General features: G+C 48.5%; 1 protein-coding gene across 8 annotated transcripts; it reads left to right on the top strand.

Annotated features, from left to right (window-relative positions):
• The first annotated feature begins 288 nt into the window (after positions 1-288).
• On the top strand, positions 289-22,657 carry Anks3 (ankyrin repeat and sterile alpha motif domain containing 3). 8 transcript variants are annotated; one of them, XM_021209298.2, is made up of 17 exons: positions 291-370; positions 4,144-4,315; positions 6,558-6,756; positions 6,966-7,087; positions 8,614-8,695; positions 10,820-10,955; positions 14,063-14,218; positions 15,606-15,743; positions 16,188-16,297; positions 16,507-16,674; positions 17,756-17,880; positions 20,255-20,396; positions 20,706-20,878; positions 21,148-21,233; positions 21,806-21,889; positions 22,118-22,201; positions 22,300-22,657. In XM_021209298.2, exons 2-17 carry the CDS (start codon positions 4,146-4,148, stop codon positions 22,314-22,316), a joined length of 1,992 nt encoding a protein of 663 aa, XP_021064957.1. In that variant the 5' UTR covers positions 291-370; positions 4,144-4,145; the 3' UTR covers positions 22,317-22,657. The 8 variants fall into 8 exon arrangements, with proteins under 8 accessions (XP_029400236.1, XP_021064957.1, XP_029400235.1 ...); XM_029544375.1 differs by having other exon boundaries at positions 22,113-22,201; positions 22,300-22,388; XM_029544373.1 differs by having other exon boundaries at positions 22,118-22,657.
• The last annotated feature ends 244 nt before the right edge of the window (positions 22,658-22,901 follow it).

The raw sequence follows: 22,901 nt of genomic DNA, 5'->3' as shown, positions 1-22,901 counted from the left end.
AGGATCTCACTCCCAGCCACCCGCAGCCGGGACCCAACCGTCGTCGCGTGGGTTTCCGCGGTCTCCCACTCGCCTCAGCCATTCGGCCCGCCCACTTGCCTTGTCCCCGTGCTAAGCACGGCCACCCAGGGCGGCCTGGCGACCCGCCGCCTTGCCTCTCTGCCTCGGAATTGACTCCTGAGCAAATGGGCCGGGATCTGCCATCTCATTGGCTGCCGTGCCGCGTCGCTAACAGAACGTCCGTCACCTTCCCGGGGTGCTCTGCGCCGTGCGAGGATTACTTCCGGGGTGGGCCGGGCGCAGGGCTGTGGGCCGGCGAGGGGTGAGCCGCTGCTGCTGGAGGGTAGCGCGGGAACCTGAGGCCTTGCAGGTAGGACGAGGCGCCCTGCGTCCGCTCCGGCGGGCAGCCCTGGCGCTTGCCTGTCGCAGGGTTTGGGGACGCGGGCCCAGTGCCGTGGTGCTAAACTAAGGGGTCACGCGAGGTGTCGGCCGGACTGTTCAGCCCCACGGGAGCCCGCGGTCGTGCACGGTCGCCGGGACCGCTAGGGCCGGAACTGCGTCGCACATTCGGGCTGCAGGGGCTCCCTTGAGGCCGTCACGGATCTCTTGAAGGAGTGACAGTGGCCTCCTGAATAGAATTTTTTTTTTTAACGGAGATTTAAGAAATTTAAGAGTAACTTGTCAGTGCTGCTACTGAAATTCTGGAAGAGAGGTGCAGAAGACATAGAAACTTTTATTTTACTTGAATCGATGGGGGGGGTGGTGTTGGTTTTTTGAGATTGTGGGCGTGTCTCACTGTAGACCAGGCTGGCCTCAAACTCACTGAGATCTACCTCCCAGATGCTGAGATTAAAGGCCGGTGCCACGACGCTAGCAGGTTGTACGTTTTTAGAGTAAGCATCTAATGTTTCCCAGGTTGTCCTTGAACTCAAAGGTGGTCCTCTTGTGTCAGCCCCCCAAGAGCTGGAGTTGCAGGTGTGAGTTCTTCCAGGGTTCTGCTAATCAGCTGAAGTTTCCCGGTTTGGGGAAGCACATGTCCATTCTGTTGGTTCAGACTCAGCCTCACCAGTGAGGCTAGGTTCTAAACTTGAGCGCAGGCTTTGCAGCGTGAGAAGCTGGTGTTTCCACCTTACCAGCCCACACACATCACTCATTGTGAGGCTGGCAAACTGTTCCCCAGATTAGAGGCTTGTATGTTGTCCTTTTTATAACTTTTAAAAGTGAACTTATGTCCTTGCAAGTTGTGTATTTATGATGCTTATCACTGAGATAGATCCTCAACCATCTTTCTACTTTTTAAATATTTCAATCTCACTAAGTTCCTCAACCATCTCTCTACTTTTTAAAAACATATTTATTATTACTATAATCTAAGTACACTGTAGTTGTCTTCAGATGCACCAGAAAAGGGCATCAGATCTCATGGAGGGTTGTGAGCCACCATGTGGTTGCTGGGATTTGAACTCGGGACCTTCAGAAGAGCAGTCTCTCCAGCCCATCTTTCTCCTTTTAAAATATTTTAGTCTCACTAAGTTGCCCAGGCAGGCTTGGGATTTGAGTCTTCTGCCTCTGTCTGGAACTTGTGCTGCCAGGCCCAGCGTTCACCAACACAGAATAATGCTAGAGTGTCTAAGGGGAGGGAATTAGTACCTTCTGGGTACACACTTCCTTCGGGCTTCCTTCTGGGTTCACCAGAACTCTTGAGTATGAATTCTGTGGTGCTCTGTATCCTTGAGGCCACTCCTGTGGTGGTCTTGACCCCCAGATGGGACCCAGGTGGGTTCAGTGCCAAAGCCTGGGTGTTCCCACCCGGCTGTTCTGCTCTTGACTCTGTTGGGTCAGGTTAGGGTCAGTTCCAACCTCACTGTAATAACCTTGCCAGAGCACTGTGATATGGTCCTGGATGGATTCAACCACTTAAGGTGGTTTGGGGTCACTGAGGTGGCCCCCACCAATGCTTAGTACCAGTGACCATTTATCTACATATAGTGGCACATGCCTTTAATCTCAGCAAAGACAGGTGTATCTGTGCCATCAAGTTTAGTCTGGCCTACACATTGAGTTCTAAGTCATCCAGGGCTACACAGTGGGACCTTGTCTCAAAACAAAACAGTGGCCATTGCACAGGTAAGAGCAGAATGTGAAACTGAGGCCCTACTCACTGTGAATTGCCATTATCTCTTCTCCCGTCACCCCCCCACCCCCACAGACTTTGCCTTGCTAGGGCTTGGACTCATGGCTGAAGGCCTTATGCAGTGGGGCACCTGACCTCTCCCAGAACCCTTCCTCTCCTGTACTAGCTTCCTATTGCTCCTAGACGTAAGAATCTGCTAGAAAACAAATGGCTAGGCTTTGGTTTGAGTAGGATTACCCAGAATAAAGGACTCCTAACCAGACACCTTGTGTTCATCTTTTCCTAAATAAAAGGGTTGCATAGCTGGACTCCTGCTCGGGTAACATTAGCTGAGCATCAGGGATTGCAGTTTGCAGTCTGCTAGGATCTCTTTTCCCCTGTCCTACAGGTCCTTTCCCTCCTCTTCCTCTTTCCCTCCTCTTTTTTGAGACAAGGTCTGTGTTCCCGGGCTGTTTTGTTGTTGTTTTACTTTGTTTTTTATTTTCCTTTCTGAAAGAGGGTTTCACTCTTGTAGTCCTGGAACTCTCTCTAGACCAGGCTGGTCTTGAACTCACAATCCTGTCTCCATCTCCCCAAGTGCCATAATTAAATCAGGCATCACTATCACTACACATAGCCTTCCATGTGATTTGTGGAGATGCAAATGCACTGCATTCCTGGCCTTAATGTTTTTTGTTTTTTTTTTTTAACCTTAACTTTTTTTTTTTCTTTGTTTTTCAAGACACGGTTTCTCTGTGTAGCTCTGGCTGTCCTGAAACTCACTTTGTAGACCAGGCTAGCCTCGAACTCAGAAATCCACCTGCCTCTGCCTCCTGAGTGCTGGGATTAAAGACGTGCGCCACCACACCCAGCTTAACTTTATTTTTTTTTTTAAGATTTATTTACTATATGTAAGTACATTTTAGCTGTCTTCAGACACCCCAGAAGAGGGCATCAGATCTCATTATAGATGGTTGTGAGCCACCTCGTGGTTGCTGATTTGAACTCAGGACCTTCGGAAAAGCAGTTGGTGCTCTTAACTGCTGAGTCATCTCTCCAGCCCCTAACATTTTGTTTTAAATTATCTATATGTGATGTGTGTTTCTGTGTGGACATGTGAGTGTATTGAATCCCCTGGTGACAGCTGTGAGTTGCCTCATATGGATTGCTCATATGGACTCAGTTCCTCTGTAAGAGTTGTACACTCTCTTAACTGCTAAGCCATCTCTCGTGCCCTGGTTTGTTTTAGAAGACTTAGAATGATATGTATGCATGTATGTGGGGGCGGGGCGGGTAGTATGTGCACACATGAATGCAGATCTTCAAACTGGAGGGAGTGTTGGGTCCTCTGGAGCTGTAGTTATAGGAAGTTATAAGCATACGTGCAAGGAACTGAACTTGGGTCCTCTGAAAGAGCAGTATGAACTCCTAACCCCTGAGCCATCTTTCTGGGCCTCACCCTTGCTTTTATTGAGAGAGGATCTCTGTGTAGGTATGCTAGCCTAAACTTGTTATGTCATCCAGGCTGACCTTAAATTCATGATCTTCCTGCCTCTCTTCCACTTTCCCAGTGCTGGGATTATAGAGGTATGCCACCACCCCCAGCTTCTGAGCATCTGTAGCAGCAACCCTTTAGACATACATATCCATCAGTAAGGAACTAGAACCTGGAGAAGCTAGACACAGCTAAATTTTGCTGTACACCCAAATTTAGCAAATAGCGCTAAATAACCCAACTCACACTGTTTTACTAGCGGTGGAAAGGCCATCTGGATCCTGGAGAATCTGATGTAGAACCTGTGGTATGAAGCAGGCGCAGCAACACAGTTAAAATGGCTCCACAGATGTTCTCGTCTTCTGTCTGTCTGATCTCAAACTGCCAGCAGCTCTGTGATGTTAGGAGGAAGCTAAGTCAACCTTAGTGGCTTCAGTTTCTTAGGAATCTGAGGTGATAGCCTGCTGTCGGTAGGAGTGTTTCATCTTCGGAACAGACAGGGAAGAAGAACTAACCCCTGGGCCTCCCTCTGCAGCCATGTCTGAGCTCAGCGATGAAGCCAGCGAGCCGGAGCTCCTGAACCGCAGCTTGTCCATGTGGCATGGGCTTGGTGCACAGGTCAGCCGAGAGGAGCTGGATGTCCCCTTGGATCTTCACACAGCTGCCTCCATTGGCCAGTATGAGGTGGTGAAGGAATGTGTGCAGCGGTAAGAGGTCTTGGGGCGCATCCCTTCACCTCACATTCTAATTAGCATCTCGGTGGCTTCAGTTCCCAACAGGCTGCAGTCTTGCAGAGCTCAAGGTCTTTAATACATATCAAGTCGGCTTGCCTGCTTGCTGCAGGTGTCCTTGATGGCTCATGCTTAACTCCTAGAGAAAAGGCCCCTTGGATTCTGAGGAGAAGAAGGTGCCTAGAACATGTTACAAACACTAACTTGTAGTTGGATTTGAACCAGAATCATTTGGGGCTTTCCTCTGACTGTAGAAAAACCCAGAGAAAACAATAGTAAGGATGGCTAGCAACACTCTGGCCCTGTGGCTGCAGGCTCACTGTGGTTCTTGAGCACAGAGGTGTGAGGGTGGCCTCCTAGCCTCACTGCCTGCCCACCTGCCACCTTTACCAATCTGCAGATGTGTATTTAGTTCCACAGCCTGTCTGTTATTCCAGGTGCTGTTTAAGAAGGGTCTCCTTACTTTCTTGTGTTCCACACCACTCTATACTTAAGTTTGCCAGTGATCATTTAGTATCTTGGTGAGATGATATATACCAGACCTTTCCGTGCCTTCTTAATTCCTGATGAGCCAGAGGAAAGCCTCCTAAAGCCAGCCTAGGTCTCTGGTTGCACATCAGAGCCATCTGTCATCCTTGGCCAGCGGAGTATGAGTGCTCTCAGTCTAGAGCAGTCTGCAGGATTCCTTTACCCAGTGCCTCAGAGATGTGCAGTTAGGTGTGTAGTCAGCACTGTCCTCACAGCATCCCAAGACACTTGCTGTTAATCTTTGGAGTCTCAAGTTCTTACATGTTGAGTGTTCTGTTTAAAAGAACATGGTCTCAGAGCAGCCCAAAGAGGGGAAGATGGAACAGATCTGGGCTCGCACTGGAGTTGGCCCAATTGAGAAGCAGGCTTGCTCACAGAAGCCCAGGCTGGGGCCAAGGGATATTGGAAGTCCCAAGAACAGGGGCTGAAAGATGGTGTTAGTTAGCTTTGCTGAGGCACTTGCTACTGTTCACTTTGTAGAATTGCCACTCATGTGTGCCAAGTCATTTCAGTGACTCCAGAAGTAGCTACATGTAGCTCTCCAGGCAGGTCTTCCGGCCATTCCGGAATCCAGAGTCAGCTTGACCTGCTAGTGTGTGTGGGATATAGCGCCTGGATCAGCTTAGTATGGATCCCACAAGAGGCACCGATCATACAACAGATTCCACACTGTGAATAAGAACTGTGAGGGGAAGGCCTGGGCATGAAACACACCTCCTTTGGAGTAGGCAGCGGTTGTTGTTCTAGAATGGGACTACCATCCCTGAGCCAGTCTGAGAGCCTCTCTCCCCTGTTTTTCCTCAGTGAAAGTACACTTCCAGAATTATAACGGAAAGCACTTAGGAAATAGGGTACTCTGGTGACAGTTTTTTCTATAGGGTGAGGTGACAAAGGGAAAGTCAGTGGCAAGGATGTCATCCTCAGTTCCTCTCTTTCCTTGGCCACTCTACATAGCTCTGAAGGCAGATAGGGTATTAATTTGGTGCCTGGTGGTTAAGGTGTCTCAGCCTCATTTCTACTAAGAAAGTAGGCCAGCTAGTCTTTTCTGTGGTAGGTCCTTTGTGCTAGAGTGTTTAACCAGCTACCTAGACCTAATCTACTATGTGGCAACAGCTAGCTACTTCCTAGATGTTGTAACTGGGGAGAAATGACAAGAATTTTTCTAACTCCCCTGCTTGATCATGATGGATATCACTGTAGGTACAAAAAAAGAACAGCTTTGTCCAGGAGGGGCCGGGCAGATGAGAGCATTAAAAGAGACGGTTATGGCGGTCACTTTTCCTTTGGTTTTTGTTTTTTGTTTTTTGTTTTCCTTTTCTTTGTTGTTTGTTTGCTTGCTTGTTTCTTTTTCTTTTTTAAAAAATTATTTATTAGTCTATAACCATAGCCCATGGAATGCTTTTTGTATTTAGGGTGGCTCTTCCCACATCAATTAACCCAATCTAGAAAATTCCTCAGACCTGTGCAAAGGTATGTTTCTTAGTTGATTCCAGACCCTGTGAAGTTGACAGCCATGATTAACCATCACAAGAGTGTAAGACAGAGGGTGGAAACACTTACCTGGGGTGACTGGAGGCAAGCGACTCCTACTTTCTGGAAAGGCAGCTTGTCCTACCAGCCCTGGCACCAGGCTCTGATGAAGCCACATGTGAGATGCTGGATATATCTAGCATAACTTGTGTTTGTTTAGGAGAGAGTTAGACTTGAATAAGAAGAATGGTGGTGGCTGGACAGCGCTGATGTATGCCTCCTACATTGGACACGATACCATTGTTCACTTGCTGCTTGAGGCAGGCGTGAGTGTGAATGTGCCAACCCCGGAAGGACAGACTCCACTGATGCTGGCCTCCAGCTGTGGCAACGAGAGCATTGCCTACTTTCTGCTCCAGGTGAGCTATGAGTGAGCCCAAAAACCCGGGTGCTCACTGGTTGCCATGACAGGATATGAGGTGCTGCAGGCCACAATGTGCATATATGTGTGTGTAATGACTTAGGATTTGTTGAGCTGAAGGCCTGCCTAGTGGATGCCTCCCAAGCACCCACTCAATTTACATTCTCTGGAGACCTGGGGCATAACCCACACTCTATTCTCTTGAAGCAAGGTGCAGAGCTTGAGATGAAAGACATCCAGGGCTGGACTGCACTCTTCCACTGTACCAGTGCCGGCCACCAACAGATGGTCAAGTTTCTTCTGGAGAGTGGAGCCAATGCCAACGTGAGGTGATTGTTGTAGCCAAGCGTTTATAGGAGTGGGCTGGGCTTCTGAGATCAGATAGTTGGTTAGCAGAGAGGAGTTAGGCAATAAGAAAACCAAGCCTAGACCCCTGTATGCAGAGCAGGGCTGCAGGCTCAGGCCCAGGCTCTCATGCACTTAGAACTGCTGGGGTATTGAAATGGGGGGCTGTGCAGTTCAGTTGGTAAGGTGCTTGCCACACAAGCATCAGGACCTGAGCTTGATCCCCAGGGACAGGTAAGAAGGTTGCCATGGTTACATATGCTTGTAACCACAGGGCTGGTAGGAAGAATAGGCAGATGCCAGCCCAGTCACCTAGTCCAGTCGGTGAACCCTAAGTCCTAGTCAAGAAAGCAGCTCAATAAAGAAAAGGTGGGTGATTTCCAAGAAGCAGCACCACTTCCAGCTTCTGCCTCATGCACACACCCCTACCCATCCAACACTCACCCCAACCACACACAAGGACACTAAAGGGGTGAGGTGGGAGCAGTCAGCCAGACCACATGAGCTTTACTAACTCTTGTGGTTCATTAACAGTCCCAAGACCAAGCTTTTCTGCCTTCCCTCTCAAAGCCATTCCCTCCTCAGTCTAATCCCCAAGTTAACCATGTTCAAAAGAGCAGCTTCTGCCGGGCATGGTGGAGCATACGCTTAATCCCAGCACGCAGAAGGCAAAAATGGATCTCTGAGGCCAGCCTGGTTTATACAAGGAGTTCCAGGACAGCCAATGCTTCCTGAAGAGACTCTATCTCAAAAACCATGGTAACTGAACAAGCTGACTTTAAGAGCAGCGACTGTTCTTTACTGCTCCTCACAGATGGGATGCCTCTTCCCTCCTACCCACGTCTCATCTTTTGGGTTCAGCAGTCCATGAACTGTTTCTCATAAGCCCATCTGGGTTCTCAAAAACCCCTTCACTGTTCCGCATTCCCTACAGAAATAGAAGCCAGGAGTCATGTTAAACCTGCCTCTCAACCATTGTGAGAAACATCTCTCAAGTCAGAGTATAGCTTAAAATCATTAGACAAGTTGAATTTTAATTAGTAGCATTTTTTTTCTTTTTTAGAGCCATTCAGAATTATGTCTCCCAACACGTGTACCAAGAGCCAGAGTTTGCCATGCCAACATCAGGTGGGGGCATGCTGTGAAAAGGATCATTACATGACATGTATCAGACCACAGTATCTACATCTTATGCAAGTCATGATGGACACTGAGGAGATGGTTTAGTGGGCAGAAGTGCAAGCCTGACAGTTGTAAGTGTAGGATGCAGTCATGCAAGTGTCTGTAGTCCAAGCACACACAGGAAGTGGGAGGGCAGAGACTGAATCTCCAGAAATTAACAGGGATACCCAGCAGCCAAGAAACCTTGACTTCAGCAAAGTGGAAAGGCAAAGATCAACACCCCAGCAGTTCTAAGTGCATGAGAGCCTGGGCCTGAGCCTGCAGCCCTGCTCTGCATCCAGGGGTCTAACTCCTCTCTGCTAACCATCTATCTGATCTGATCTTGCAGGGAGCCCGTATATGGATTCACTCCTTTGATGGAAGCAGCTGCCTCTGGCCATGAGATAATTGTGCAGTATTTTCTGAATCATGTAAGTGACTATTTACTACCTTATAATTTAGTCACAGCAAGTGGGAATCATTGATGAAGCTATAAACTCTAACTGGGGTTTCTTGTACATAGAAACCTATGCAGTTAGCATACTGTATGTATGTACATGTATGCATGTGGAATAGAGGACTGTAGGAGTCTGTTTTCTGGAAACTGAACTCAGACCACCGTAGGCTTGATGGCAGGCGCCTTTACCCACTGAGCTATCTTGCTCTACCCTGTAGGCAGTACATTTTCTCTGGATACGTGTATAGTGCCGAGTAAATAGACACCCACATGTATGTGTTTGCGATGATTTTGAAAACACATTTTAACTTACTTTCTGGTGCTGGAGATTAAGCCCAGGTCTTTGCATGTGCTATGTAAGCTCTCTATCACTGACATAGCCTCAGCCCAGTGAAGGGGAATGGTTTTATTTTGAGACAGGCTCATAGTAAGTTATTCAGATTGGCATTGAACTTGTTGTGTAGCCCAGGAGGACTGTGAACTCCTGCTTCAGCTTTCTGAGTAGCTGGGTTATAGGCCCGTGACAGCCAGGCAGTGACTAGAATGGCAGGAAGGGAGAGATGGAGTGTTAGTGGCAGTGTCCAACATGAACCTCAGCAGACTTCCACGTGGGACCACTTGTCAGGACACAGTCTGGTAACTCTAGGCACAGCTGGCATTACTGTGGCATCCGTCAGCTCTTCTCCCCGGTGTGTACTCCAGAGGACTGAGAACTGTCTACAGCAGGAGTTTTCCAAAGCACCCCAAATGGGGACAGCATGCGTGCTTTGTAATTTACTTTTGTTGTTTGGTTTCTGGAGTTTGCATCTGATGTAGCCCAGGCAGTCCTCATAACTACCTTTCTAGATGGTAAATGGCCTTGACTTCCTGAGATTCCTGCTTCCTCTATAAGTGCTAGGATTATAGTCATGAGCCACCGCCCCATAGTGTGCTTTTCTTCTCTCCACGGGTGTCGGGTGACCCTCCCTCCCTGCACTGCATCCACTCCTCCCTGGGGAGTGGTGGGAGGTGTCTTATTTGCTCCCACTGACCCCTTCTGCAAGTTCCTCTGGATCAGAGTGTTGCTTGGGGTCACACTGTTTGTTGGTCCTTATTATCGCTCAAGTTAAATTCCTGGAAGAACTTCAGGATCACCTTTTATTTTCTAAATTCCTTGTGATTTGTCCTCCAAAGCCTTGCTGGGCAGCCTGCCCCCATGATATTCGACTGATTGGCTAACACTTTGAAAGGAGAGCATTTATTGTGCTAGGTTCAAAATAAGCATCTTTCCACCTTAGTAAACCTAAACTGTAATCTCAGCTAGGGTATTCTAGCTGGAGGATTTTGAGTTCAAGGCCTGCCTAGACTCACAGTGAGACCCTGTTTCAATAAAACAGGTGTGGTAGTGCACACCTAGGACGCTAACAGGTGTGGAGTGCACACCTAGGACACTAACAGGTGTGTAGTGCACACCTAGGACACTAACAGTTGTGTAGTGCACACCTAGGACACTAACAGTTGTGTAGTGCACACCTAGGACACTAACAGTTGNTGTGTAGTGCACACCTAGGACACTAACAGTTGTGTAGTGCACACCTAGGACACTAACAGTTGTGTAGTGCACACCTAGGACACTAACAGTTGGAGGTGGAGGCAGGAAGATCAGGGAGTTAAGGTTGTCCTTGGCTACATCCTGTCTCAGAAAATCAGAGATAACAAGTTCAGTTTGGGAGGACGGAGTCTTCTTTCTGAGAATGGGCTGAAGGACTGGTTCTTTATCAGGAGACAGACATAGTAGGTATAGAGGATGAAGGTGGGCCTCTGCTGTAGGTCCTTCTCAGGTTCTTTCTGTCTCCTTGCCATATGGAGAGGGAGAGTGGCTGCAGCTGCAAGATGGCTTGGTGACTCCTCTTGGTGAGGGGCTTGCTAGCCCTCTTCCCTGTTGAAAAGGAGACAGAAATGTTACCAGACCTTCTCATCCCTACTTCTCCACCCTAGTGGTATCTCAAATGGGGGTGGGGAGCAGTGATCATAAATGTACTTTGTTTTCTCATCCCTGTGGACCAGCAGTCCACTCAGCTGGAGGAGTTTCTGACTCTTCTTTTGTGAACCTTTTTAGGGAGTCAAAGTGGACACAAGAGACCACAGTGGAGCCACAGCCCGCATGTTAGCCAGGCAGTATGGTCACATGAAGATTGTAGCCTTGATGGAAACTCACTCACCTGTACTGCCCAAGAGCCTCTACCGTACCCCAGGTACCTGATCTGCCCCTGTGTCCTGACGGAGCTGAGGCAGCCCTGAGCAGTAAGGAAACTAAGAGACAAGGGGAGCCTCTCTCTCCCTAATCTACCCCTTTGCTCAGGTTAGGCTCTACCCTCCCTGCTCTCGGGCCTTCCCTTCTTACCAGTTCCACTATGGAGGTGAGGTTGGGGTCCAAGGCCTAGGGCCAGAGAGATACAGACCTTACCACAGAGAGCAGTGTCTGTCAACTGATACCATGCACAGCACAGGCTGTGGAGCCTGAGGAAGAAGGGAAGGAGATGTGCCTCACTCACAGACCCCTCTGGCTTTTAGTTCTTGGCTTTGACAATCTTGAGCTATGTAACTTTTACCTTTATATGAATACACTGTAGCTGTCTTCAGACACCCCAGAAGAGGGCATCAGATCCCATTACAGATGGTTGTGAGCCACCATGTGGTTGCTGAGAATTGAACTCAGCAGTCATTGCTCTTAACGGCTGAGCCATCTCTCCAGCTTGTATATTTTCATTTTTTACATGTACATGTCTGATCCAATGATAGTTGTTTCTCTTGTGTGGTATGAAATCTAGAACAAGTTTTCTTTTCCAGATGTTCATACAGTGTTGCTGGAATTTCCAACTCCAATAAGCCAGTATAAAAGACACACAATCTAGTTATTATAATTATAAGCCATATGCCTAGACTGGGCAGATCTAGCACCTATACTAACTTACTTGCCAGCTCTCAGGCCCTTTGCTACGTGCAGTTTCTCCTGGCCACGTGGTTCTACTCCATCATGGCTTCCTCCTCCTCTTCTTCTGTCCTCTCCCTTCCTCTCTCATTCTCTTCTCCCCTCTACCTGCCCCTACTTTCAAAGACCTCCTGCCCCACCTTTCTCCTCCACTGCCCATCACAGGCTCTAGCCTTTACTGACCAGTTACCATGGGGGGAGATCACCTGAGCACATGATCGCAGCTCACAGGACAACCCCTCTTGAGGAAGCAGAATTAACGTAAGAATGCAAACAGCAGCAGGACAGCCCTCAACAATACAGTTGTGCCAGCATCATTCAGCATAACTGGCATGGGCATTAGCTACAGCATCTTTATCATTTATCACCCATTGATCTCCATCTTTGTAGAGTTAGATTCAGGTAGTCTCTGTACCCATGCACCTAAACCACAGTTTGACCAGAGGAGGTTTCTCTGTGTAGCCCTGGCTGTCCTGGAACTCACTCTGTAGACCAGGCTGGCCTCGAACTCACAAAGATCTGCCTGCCTCTGCTGCCCTGGTGCTGAGGTTAAAGGTGTGCACCACCACCACCACCTCCACCCTGTGACCAGAGGCTTTTATTTTATAGTGTGTTGTACTGTTTAGGACATGCCAATGTTTCACAGCAATTGCTTACTGTTCTGTATGAACTTGAGTGAGTGTCAACTTAACTTTGCTCCTTAAAAAGTGTTAGTTTTAATTAAGATGGTAGAAAAGATATATATGGTGGTTTACAGCTGTAATCCCAGATTTTTGGATTGAGAAGCAAAATAGGAGGATGCAAATTCAAAACCAGTTAAGAACACAGACCCTGTCTTAAAAAAACCAATGAGCACATATCAAGGAGACGTCAGGAGACTACATTTACTAACAGTGAATTCACTGTTTCTATGGTGTCAGCTCCATCTAAGAATACAGGGCATGCTTTGTTTTCAGTATACTTTTGGGACTTTCAGGAAGAGTTACATTTTTCCTCATATCTATATTTGTCTGTAACCACGATTATTCTGAAGTGTTTACCATTACGACTGCTCTTGTAGATGGGTTCACTACAGTTATTTTCTTTAACTTCTGATTTGAGGGTTTGCTCCATCTTCTTGGTATTTCTATGTCAAAGACCCTGGACTTCCACACTGATCTTGTCTGGTCAAGTTAGTTTCTTTACCACTTCTCCAGGTGTGCTACCAAGCTGCCAGTCTACAGACAGAACTCACCCTTTGCCTGGTGTGCTTTTGTGTCTGATTTCATCCAGTTGCCAGTGCTTCGAGGATGGCCTAAACATTGTGCACATCCTTCCTTCAGCCCATAGCCCAGCCTGGGGTTAGCTGTGGGACGGTGTGTATATGTGTATACCTTCCACCGTGTTGAGAAAGTTAAGCCAGGTGTGGCAGCTCATGCCTTAAATCCAGCATTCTGGGAGGCAGAGGCAGAGGCAGGTGAGTCTCTGCGGGCTTGAGGCCAGCCTGGTCTACAGAGTGAGTCTACAGGACAGTCAGGGTTAAACAGAAAAACCCTGTCTTGAAAAAGAAAGGGAAGAAAAAAAAAAAAAAAAATGAAGGTTTCAGAGCAGCGGCCTGCCAGTTGTAATGGTTCAGGTCAAGTCCTGGTAAACTGTTTTTGAGACGAGTTCTACTGAGACCGGTCCTACCTCCCACGTATTTGGATTAAGGTTATGGTATGCACCACCATACACCAGCCCAACATAATTTTTTCTAAATTAAGACTATTAAGGTGGTTTGGCTGGAGAGATGATGGCTCAGTGGCACTTAAGAGTATCTATTGCACCCGGCAGTGGTGGCGCACGCCTTTAATCCCAGCACTCGGGAGGCAGAGGCAGGTGGATTTCTCAGTTCTAGGCCAGCCTGGTCTACAGAGTGAGTTCCAGAACAGCCATGGCTACACAGAGAAACCCTGTCTTCAAAAACCAAAAAAAAAAAGTATCTTTTGCTTTCTCAGAGAACCTATAGGTTCTATAGCTTTTGCAGAGGGCCTAAATTCAGGTCACTGCCCCCCACCCCCTACTCCAGGCAGTGCACCATCACCTGTAATTGTAGCCCCAAGGTAACTAAATGCCTTCTTTCTAGCTCCATGGCACCTGCATTTTTGCACCCACACACTCACAACTAAAGATGAAATCTTAAGAATATAATTAAACTGAGTATGGCGGCATATAGACATAACCCCAACATTAGGGACGGAGAGGCAGAGAGTTTCTGGAAGTTCAAACAGTGAGTGATTTTTTTTTTTTTTTTTTCCAAAAAGCACACACAGACTCATGGCCTTAGATCTCAGCGCTGGCATGTGAGGTCATTACTGAGCCAATGTCTTAATTCTCATGTCTGACCTACAGAAAAATATGAAGATCTGAGCTCTTCAGATGAGTCCTGGCCTGTTCCTCAGCGCCAGAGGCCTTGCCGAAAAAAGGGCCTGAGTATCCATGAGGGGCCACGTGCCCTGGCCAAGATCACTGCTATTGGACTCGGAGGCAAGACTCAGACCACCTACGGTGAGAGCCACAGTTCCCAAAGCTCTTTGGTATCACATGCCAAGACTGGATATGTACAGGACTGCCCTGGTATGTGGGTCCCTGGTCTCAGACTACAGTAGGATACCACAGGAGTGAGGCTCAGAATTGACCTAGTGACAGACTCCAGGAGTCCCTGATAACTCAAGACTTTGGTTTCATTCTGTGGATTTTTCTTTTCATTGGATATTCTGGTCAAATAGATGTCACACCAGTTGTGATGTATGTGGATTTTAGTATCCCTGTCCTGGCTCTGCCCACATTCTGGTCCTGAGTAGCTGGGACTACAAATGTGTTTCGTTGTTTCTACTCCCCATCCTTTCTTTTCCCTTCTGGGTTTCACCCCATAAACCCAGGCTGACTCACAATCCTCCTGTCTCTGCCTCCTGCATTCTGGGATTACTGGTGTCTACCATCATGCATGGAGGATTCGGAGTTCGTTGTTTGCAGTGCTGGAAGGAAGCACTGTACCACAGAGCCATATCTCATGTTTTTGCTTTCTACGGGCAAATATGTCAGTGATTACATTAACTTTTTCTGCATTGTCCATTTCTAGGTCAGTCTTTTTTTTTTTTTTTTTTTGGTTTTTCGAGACAGGGTTTCTCTGTTTAGCCCTGGCTGTCCTCTGTAGACCAGGCTGGCCTCGAACTCAGAAATCTGCCCATCTCTGCCTCCCAAGTGCTGGGATTAAAGGCGTGTGCCACCACACCCGGCTTAGGTCAGTCTTTTTAAAAATATTATTTATTTTAAGTATATGAGTACTCTGTCTTCAGACACACCAGAAGAAGGCATCGGATCCCATTACAGATGGTTGTGAGCCACCGTGTGGTTGCTGGGAAGTGAACTCAGGACCTCTGAAAGAGCAGCCAGTGCCCTTAACCACTGAGCCATCTCTCCAGCCCTAGGTCAGAGTCTTTTTTCTCCCTGTTCAGGCCAATCTTTTTTGGCTGGGGTTGAAGCTCTAGTACAGTACTTGCCTACCACATAAAGCCTCAGGTTCTATCCCTAACACTGTAAAAAAGAAGAAGAAAAAAAGTCTGTAGTTATATAATACTTGATGTGTGTTTTAAGTTTGGAGTTTATTTTAAATGTGCTCAGATAACCTTTCAGTTTAAGAGTCTATAGACCCAGCCCGCTACTTCCCACTCTGTCCCTAAGAATGTAGTAGCAGGTGCCTAGGGGACTGACCTTGCCCTGGGTGCTAGCTCTGTCCCCACCAAGCTCATTTCCCGTGATGTGAAAACTAATCTCTCTTAGAGCAGGGACAAGTTACTATACATGTGGCTGTGGGGCTGCTTCACCCCAAACTCTTAAGAGGGGTGGTAGCTTCATTCATGTCTGAGAGTTCACATGCCCATTCTGTACACAGAGCAAGTTCCTCCACGGGGCTATGTGACCTTCACCAGCAGTGATGAGAATACCATGGAAAGCGAGGGCCTCTGCTACCGAGATGTCACTTCCCCCATCAATGAACGGGATGTGGAGAGCAGTAGCAGCAGCAGCCGGGGTATGCACCCCAATCCTTTTGGGTTCCCATAGAGGAGAAGATAGAGAAGGCCCCAGTTCTTGTGAGGTAAGCCAGAGTTGGCCATGGGCAGGTGAAAGCAAGCATCCTGATAATGGAGGCCCCACAGGCTGAGGAGGCACACAATACTCAAAGGGTCAGTCCAAGGGCTTCCTGACACTCTTCCCAGCAGGAAGCGTGTGCTATGATCTGGCAGTGCCTTACCAAGTTCCTGTCTCATGCCAAGCTCTGTTGTAGAGGCGTGGAGTTGATGAGCACACAATAAAAAATAAAACCAACCAACCAACCAAAAAAACAAAAACAAACAAACTCTGTGTATCCTCTAGTGTGGGGCTGAGACAGGGAGCCAGGCCACAGCTGAGAGTGAGCTAACAACCCAGGTGGCCTCGCTGGTGAGGCCTGTCATCAGCTGTTTTCCATTACCAGAGGAACCCACTTTCTGTGCCAGTCTTGGGCCCGTGTGGAGGAGCAGCAGCAGTGATGGCCTAGCAAGAGCCCAGGGTCTCAGCAGTGAAGCCTCCATAGAGAGCAATGAGGTAAACTTCCCTCTTCCTCCTTCGCTGTTGTAGGAAGTGGGTGAGTGTTTAATGTGTGTCTACACAATGCCTGCAGGACTCTGAACCTTGAGTGTGGGGGCCAAAGCTGCAGGTAAATCATGATAGATTTCACACTTGCCATGGGTGAAGAAGGCCAGAAGTTTAGGGCCAGACAAAGGCTGGTTCCCAACACACCCCTTTCACTGCAGGATTCTGATCATGCCCGGAAAAGCTCTGTTCGAAAACAAACCAGGAGTTATTTGAAGAATAAGAGTCGTCACGGCAACAGTGATGGTCATTGGCCTTCCAGCACAGGGACTGCTTCCACTCCAGGGTCTGAACCCCAAACTGAGAAGTCTCCTTACTCAGGACCCCAGGTGAGACCATTTGAGAACCTGATAGTACATGTTTAAAGAGATGGCACTTCTGTGACTACGGGATGTGGATTTGGGCTCATGTATGTGTATACATGACAGGCCAAGCATTTTTGAGAGGAGAGGGTACCAGGTTCTCCACAAGGCCTGGGAACTGATTGGGCTCAGAAAGGATTTTTGATGAGCAGCAGGCCAGCTGTGGGGTTGGTCTCCTTTTCTTTCCATGGGCAGGGGCTGTCCCCTTGCTGTCCTGCTCTCTGGGTCTCCTTAGGCTTAGGGAGATAGTAACAAATGCTCATGAGCTGGGGACACAGTAATGGCATGTAGCATTTACTTAACAAAAATGCAGCCACACCCTCACTGTAGACCACCCCAGTGAAGCATCATCTCTGTGCTCTGGTCAGCAACTCAGGGTGTGATGCACATATCCCCTAAGTCCCAGCAGGGCTGCTCCCTAACAGCCTATAAACTGGGCTGACTCTGCCTGCAGCCTCTCTCAGGCCTAGACCTGGAACATAGTGCACCTCTCAGCTCTACATCATGTTACCAGATGTGCTGGGCTCTCAAGGCTGGTTCTTTGAGGAAAGTGGTAAAGAAGTAACCTTGGAACATTTTCTCTCCATCCTAAGCAACCAAACATGGGCAGAAATGGAAACTGGAAATGTGTTGAAAAGCTATTGGGGTTGAACACTTGACTCAGCAGTAGTTATCTAGTCTGAAAAGCTTTCACCATCACCAGGCACCCCTCATATGGTGTTTTGGAAGCAGTGGTTCTGACTCCAGGTGGAGTCAGGATAAGCACAAGGATGGCCACGCAGACCTGGATTCAAACTGTGGCACCAAGTTCCTCAGGACATTGGGCTGGGCAGGGCCTGAGGGGATCAAATGTCCCAGGACATGGACTTTAAGCCTGAGTTGCCTCCTGGATTCTTTTCCTTTAGCTCTGTCAGCATTCCTTCTCTGCCTGAGGTACTAAGGTTGCGAGGGCATTGTGGGGGATCTAGTCAAGCTTGGGTCAGAGTCCCGAGGAGACCAGTTCTCCAGTCCTGGCCCCCAGGCCTCCCAGTGGTCTCTTCTACCCCAGGACCTTGCCACACTGCTGGAACAGATCGGGTGTCTGAAGTACCTGCAAGTGTTTGAGGAGCAGGACATAGACCTGCGTATCTTTCTGACTCTCACTGAAAGCGACTTGAAGGAAATTGGCATCACGTGAGTCCCCTAGTGCATTCCCCCACCCCACCAATTTCAGCCCTTCTTCCAGCCTGTACACCAGCAGGTAGGATATCTAGACAGCAGCCTGTCTAGACAGCTGGCGCCTTTGTGCCAAGATGGCCTTGCTGCTGCTGTATGCTGGACCTTTGAGCTTTGATATTTTCAGGTTTGGGTTTTTTTATTTTATTTTAAAATATTTTTTTCATGATAACTGTCACAGTTCTGGAGTTAGTATTTTATAGCACAGGCTTCTTATTTCTCAAAAGCTTGAATATAAAATCTTTTAATATGAAATCCAAACCATGTAATGTGCCTTTTGTCTCAAAACGTTCCATATACACAACTGCAGTTTGTGACTTGGCTGTGACTCCATGGGTGGTTCTCACACTGGTAGTGCTCTCCCCTAGGTGGCTCTGGGGTAGCAGGTGTCCTGCTTTCAGCAGGCCTTCCTCAGTGTTTGCCTATCTGGGAATGTCTGACTCTCTCCTGCACTTTGGAAGGACAGTTTTCTCAGGTAAAGGATTCTTAGTGACAGCTGTTTGCTTTGGCACTGTGGCTGCCTCAGCCTTCCAAAATTTCGAATGAGAACATGCAGGTACTTTACTGAGGCTCCCTGCATGGGACAAGCTGCTTTTCTTTTGTTGTTCCAAGGTTCTATAAGTCTTTAGCTTAGCTATGTGTCCTGGTATTCATCATCTGTGGAGTGCATTTGGCTTCACAGATGTTCATGTATTTGATCAGGAGTGAAAGTTTCCAGCTGCCAGTTCTTCAGGCCTTCTGCCTTCCTATCACTGAGGCACTCCTAGGAAAGACCTGGCCCCATGTGGTCTCAAGCTCTGCTCGTGGGTTTATTCTCTTACTCCTCAGACTGAATTCCATTGTGTTCCAGTTCCGTCATTCTGTCGCTTGTCCACTTACGTAAAGCTGCCTCTGCCTGTTTTAGGAGGCTTTACCTCAGTTACCATACTTCTTTGCTTGTGTTTTACACTTCTCTCCATTGTCTCTCCATTTTGAATTACTTCCACATCATCTTTCAGGTCTGATTATCTTTAAGATGGCTGTTTCAAGGCCGTTGTCTAGCAGACAGGCTGCAGGGCTTTCTTGGAACTTCTGTGGTTTATTCTCCTGTAAAGGAACCATACTCTACTTCTTGTCTTTTAATTTTGTTGCTGAAATGGATGCTTAAGTCTCATGAACTCAGTGCCTCCCCCTTCCCCCAAAAGACTTAGGATCTTATGATCATTGAAGGTGAGGTCTTGTGCTTCACAGAACCTACTACAAATGAGCTGAGAGCTACCATGTGAATTATTACGTTAAGCAACTTCCCTCAACTGCAAAGCTGTAAGAATGGAGGCTTTCTTTCTGTTGCTCAGTTTTGCAGTTCTAATACCTAACAAACTGTCACAAGACATCCAGCACCCAACAGATACAAAACTTCCTTGTTCATTGATAAAATTTAGATGCACTATAACCTCTTTGATGAATGTATAAGGAAATAAAGAGCTGATTGGAAAATTGTTGGCCAATTCCCAAGAATTTCTTCCAGCTGTATTATCAGAGAGATGAGGACAAACAAGACGTAGAAGACAGCTGAGCTCCAGGGATCTGCCTGCAGGTTTTGGTTTTGGTTTCGAAACTTACTGTTGTTGGCTGCTTCTGTGCACAGGACTAGCTGGAGGGTCCCCTTAGAGCCTGCACCTTTCCCTAGGCACAAGTGATGACTTTCCTCCCTTCTGTAGTTGCTTTAAGACAAGCCACTTCTCTGTAGTCAAGGGTGATCCTGAACTCTCGTGCACCTTCCAAAGTGCACCAGTGTTCTGAGCATGCAGGTACTTTCAGTGTCCTAGTCTTTATTGCTGACTCCCTACACAGGGAAAACAAAGAAATAAGAGGTATTGCCCTTAGAGCACTCCTCACTCCCCCCTCTCCAAATCCTATCTCTTCAGGCAGAGAGTGAATGATTAGTGGCTTATAGCAGTGGCCCTCAGTAACCAGAACTGGGAGGACAGGGTCTGCCTTGCCTACCCTGCTTCCTGCATGTTGTGTCTGGGTGGCTGCAGCTATGCAGAGCTGAGCTTAGGCTAAGCTGGCTGCACTCACTATGGAAGCCTGCAATGACTCCCAGAGCACTTGTCTGGAAGGGGGAGATTCCTGGAGATCCCTTTGAGAGCACAGACACAGTTGTCCAAGCATGAAGCCAATGATGTTGGAGGGTTTTTGGACACTCTTGTTTTGGTTCTCTGCCCCAGGATCTTCTACACCCTCCCTCTTCAGAGTTAGGTGTTCCCTAGTGACTGGCCTTGGTAGCAGGTTGGTACCAAGGTCCATGTACATGACAGAAGGCAACATGCACCCTGATTTACCCACTCAGGTTGTTTGGGCCCAAAAGGAAAATGACCTCTGCCATTGCCCGCTGGCACAGCAATGCCCGACCACCTAGTGATGCCCTAGAGCTGGCCTATGCTGACCGGCTGGAGACTGAGATGCAGGAGCTTGCCATTCAGTTGCACAAAGTAAGTGGGGAAGTCCTGGTGGGCTGTGGACACAGGAGGCAGAGGAGATCTAGAGTCACACCTCTGTAGCAGGGGACTAGAGACAGGAAACTTGAAAGTAGATGGAATAGTCAAAAGTCAGATGAATTTAGGAGGAAGAGCTAGTTAGAGAAAATGGCTCACATAGACCCTGGAAGCTGCAAGATGGAGCCAAATGAGTAAATCCTAGAACAGGCTGGAGAGAGGCAGTCAGGCATCTAACAGACTGGGGAAATAAGCATGGGCCTTGGCTTCCTGGCTTGGGTCCTATAGCCTGGTATTTGCCTACAGTGCTGTGAGGAGGCAGAGGCTCTGCGTGGCCAGGTATCCCAGGAGCAGGAATTGCGGGCTGTAGTAGAAAGCTGCCTCCTGGAGCAGGATAGTGCCCGAAAGGACATCCATGCCCAGCTGCAGGAGGCGCAAACCCTGGCCCACGATGCTGCCCTTGTCCTGGACCAGCTGCGGTAAGTGGGCTTACATACTCGGAGAGACATCCACACACACTTGGGCATTGTCCCTTTCTCATCCTCTAAGCAGGTGAGAGGTAGGAAAACCACAGTGCAGACCCAGGCTTGACTAAAAGCGGCCTAGGGATCTGCATGTCTTTGCAGCTGACTAGCATGGGCTTCTTGGGCTGGATCCAGGGTTGATTTGGTTTCCGTTGCCCCAGGGGTTTGGGTTTGGGTTGGCGGCAGGGCCTCTTCAGTATCACACTTGGTCCTATGTCCTGCAGGGCCTGTCAAGCTGAGCTGTCAGCTCGAGTGTGGCAGCACCACTCCCCCAGGGAAGGTACCCCAAACCCACGCTCTCTCTCAGCAGGTAAGACAGTAATAGCCTGGTTCTGGACTAGGACTGGGTGGGTAGGAAGCCCTAAGCTAAGTTCTCACCAGTGGACTCTGCATAGCTGTTACAGTGGCAACTATGACAAGCCCAAGCCATTTCCCCAGAACATGCCCACTTGTGATAAGGGATGTGCTATTACTCTTAGGGGTAGGTGGCAAGTATAAGGGCCATTATCTCATGGCCTACTACACTGTCTTTAAGGCCTCTAGTGAGTTGGGTCGCTGCAGCTCCCAGGGGTCAGCTCTTTTTTTTTTTCCTCGAGATAGGGTTTCTCTGTATAGCCCTGGCTGTCCTGGAACTCACTTTGTAGACCAGACTGGCCTCAAACTCAGAAATCCGCCTGCCTCTGCCTCCCGAGTGCTGGGATTAAAGGCGTGCGCCACCACCACCCAGCAGGTTCAGCCCTTCTTAAGCCTGAGCCTTAAGCAGCAGCTATTAAACTAGTAGCTGGGTACAAGCCTGAGAGGCATCCCTGCCTTGGGTGGTCGGTCACTCATGCATCAACAACGAGGACATACCCGTGGCCAACTCACCATTCTATACCACAGATTCCAAAGGCTGGCCTATTCCCCTGCAGGCCTTGAGCCTCCCCGAGTTGTCAGGAGCCCTGGAAGACCGTGTCCATGAGATGGGTAAGTCTCTAGGAGTGTAGCCAAGGCTTTAACCTCACCCTTCCCCAGAGCCTCTTCCATGGACTGAGGCTGAGACCTGACCCCAAAGCTGGCCATACCCAGATAGCTCAGAGCCCCGAGTAGTCTTATCCCAGGGTCAGCTATTCATAGTGCCCCAAGTTTCCCTTCTAGACTGCTGCTGAGACTTGGTCAGAGAACACTCACTAATTGGCCCTATCCTTAGGGCAGGCATTATGCTCTGTAGCACAGAGCTTGGAGAAACTACAGATGCTGAATGGAAAGAAATGGCGGGAACCGTAGCCAGGAGGGACGGTGAGAGTATCCACTGCGCGCTCATGGATGCCTTGGACAGTCACTTAGCCTCCTTGTCCCTTCTTACCAGGTGCTCTCTCTTAAACAAATTTATTCAGATTCTGACGTTGGGTGATGAATCCACCCTGAAGTTATGTGCCACGCAAGACAGGGCAGTGAGCAGATGGCTGCGGCAGCCCAGGGAATAGAAGACCATCCCAGGGAGCAGCTTATGGACAGGAGGACAGGACTTCAGTCCCCACTAGGGCAGCTTGGGCCAGCCCTGAGACAGGATGAAGAGCTTAGCACCCAGATCCTGGTGGAGAGGCCCACACTGGTAGGCAGCTTTGGCCCAGACCAGGCAGGGCTGGAGAGGTTGTGTCCTGCACGTGCAGGTGCCACACTGAGGTCTGATATTACAGGCAGGGTCTGGGGTGCCTAGAAAATGTACTCTTTGAAAATAAAAATTAGATGCAAGTTGGTGGGGGCTCATTTCTGATCACATGACATGTATTCCTGCCTGACACCAAAAGACTCATCCGTGGCTACTTCTGATCTGTGTCCTTAGCTGTGGGGGTCACTCCAGGGTTTCTCCCCTGCTCTTGGATTGTTCCTAAGCCCTAAAGTGGAGCTGGCACACAACCCAGCCTTTCCAGTGTTTCTGCAGCAGTGGAGGTCCTGTCCCATGGTGGTACTTCTGTTGCCCTTCTGCATGCTAGGT

This window comes from Mus pahari, chromosome 12, assembly GCF_900095145.1.
Source record: "Mus pahari chromosome 12, PAHARI_EIJ_v1.1, whole genome shotgun sequence".
NCBI lineage: Eukaryota > Metazoa > Chordata > Mammalia > Rodentia > Muridae > Mus > Mus pahari.
Note: the sequence above shows the minus strand (reverse complement) of the source record. Positions and strands in the feature narration are given on the sequence as shown.

Bases quoted from the DNA above. Each gene is read 5' to 3' on its own strand.
- Anks3 (XM_029544373.1), top strand. From the start codon at position 4,146: ATGTCTGAGCTCAGCGATGAAGCCAGCGAGCCGGAGCTCCTGAACCGC. The intron at 8,696-10,819 runs GTAAGTGACTAT...GAACCTTTTTAG, and splicing joins TGCAGTATTTTCTGAATCAT to GGAGTCAAAGTGGACACAAG. The intron at 20,879-21,147 runs GTAAGTGGGCTT...TATGTCCTGCAG, and splicing joins CTTGTCCTGGACCAGCTGCG to GGCCTGTCAAGCTGAGCTGT.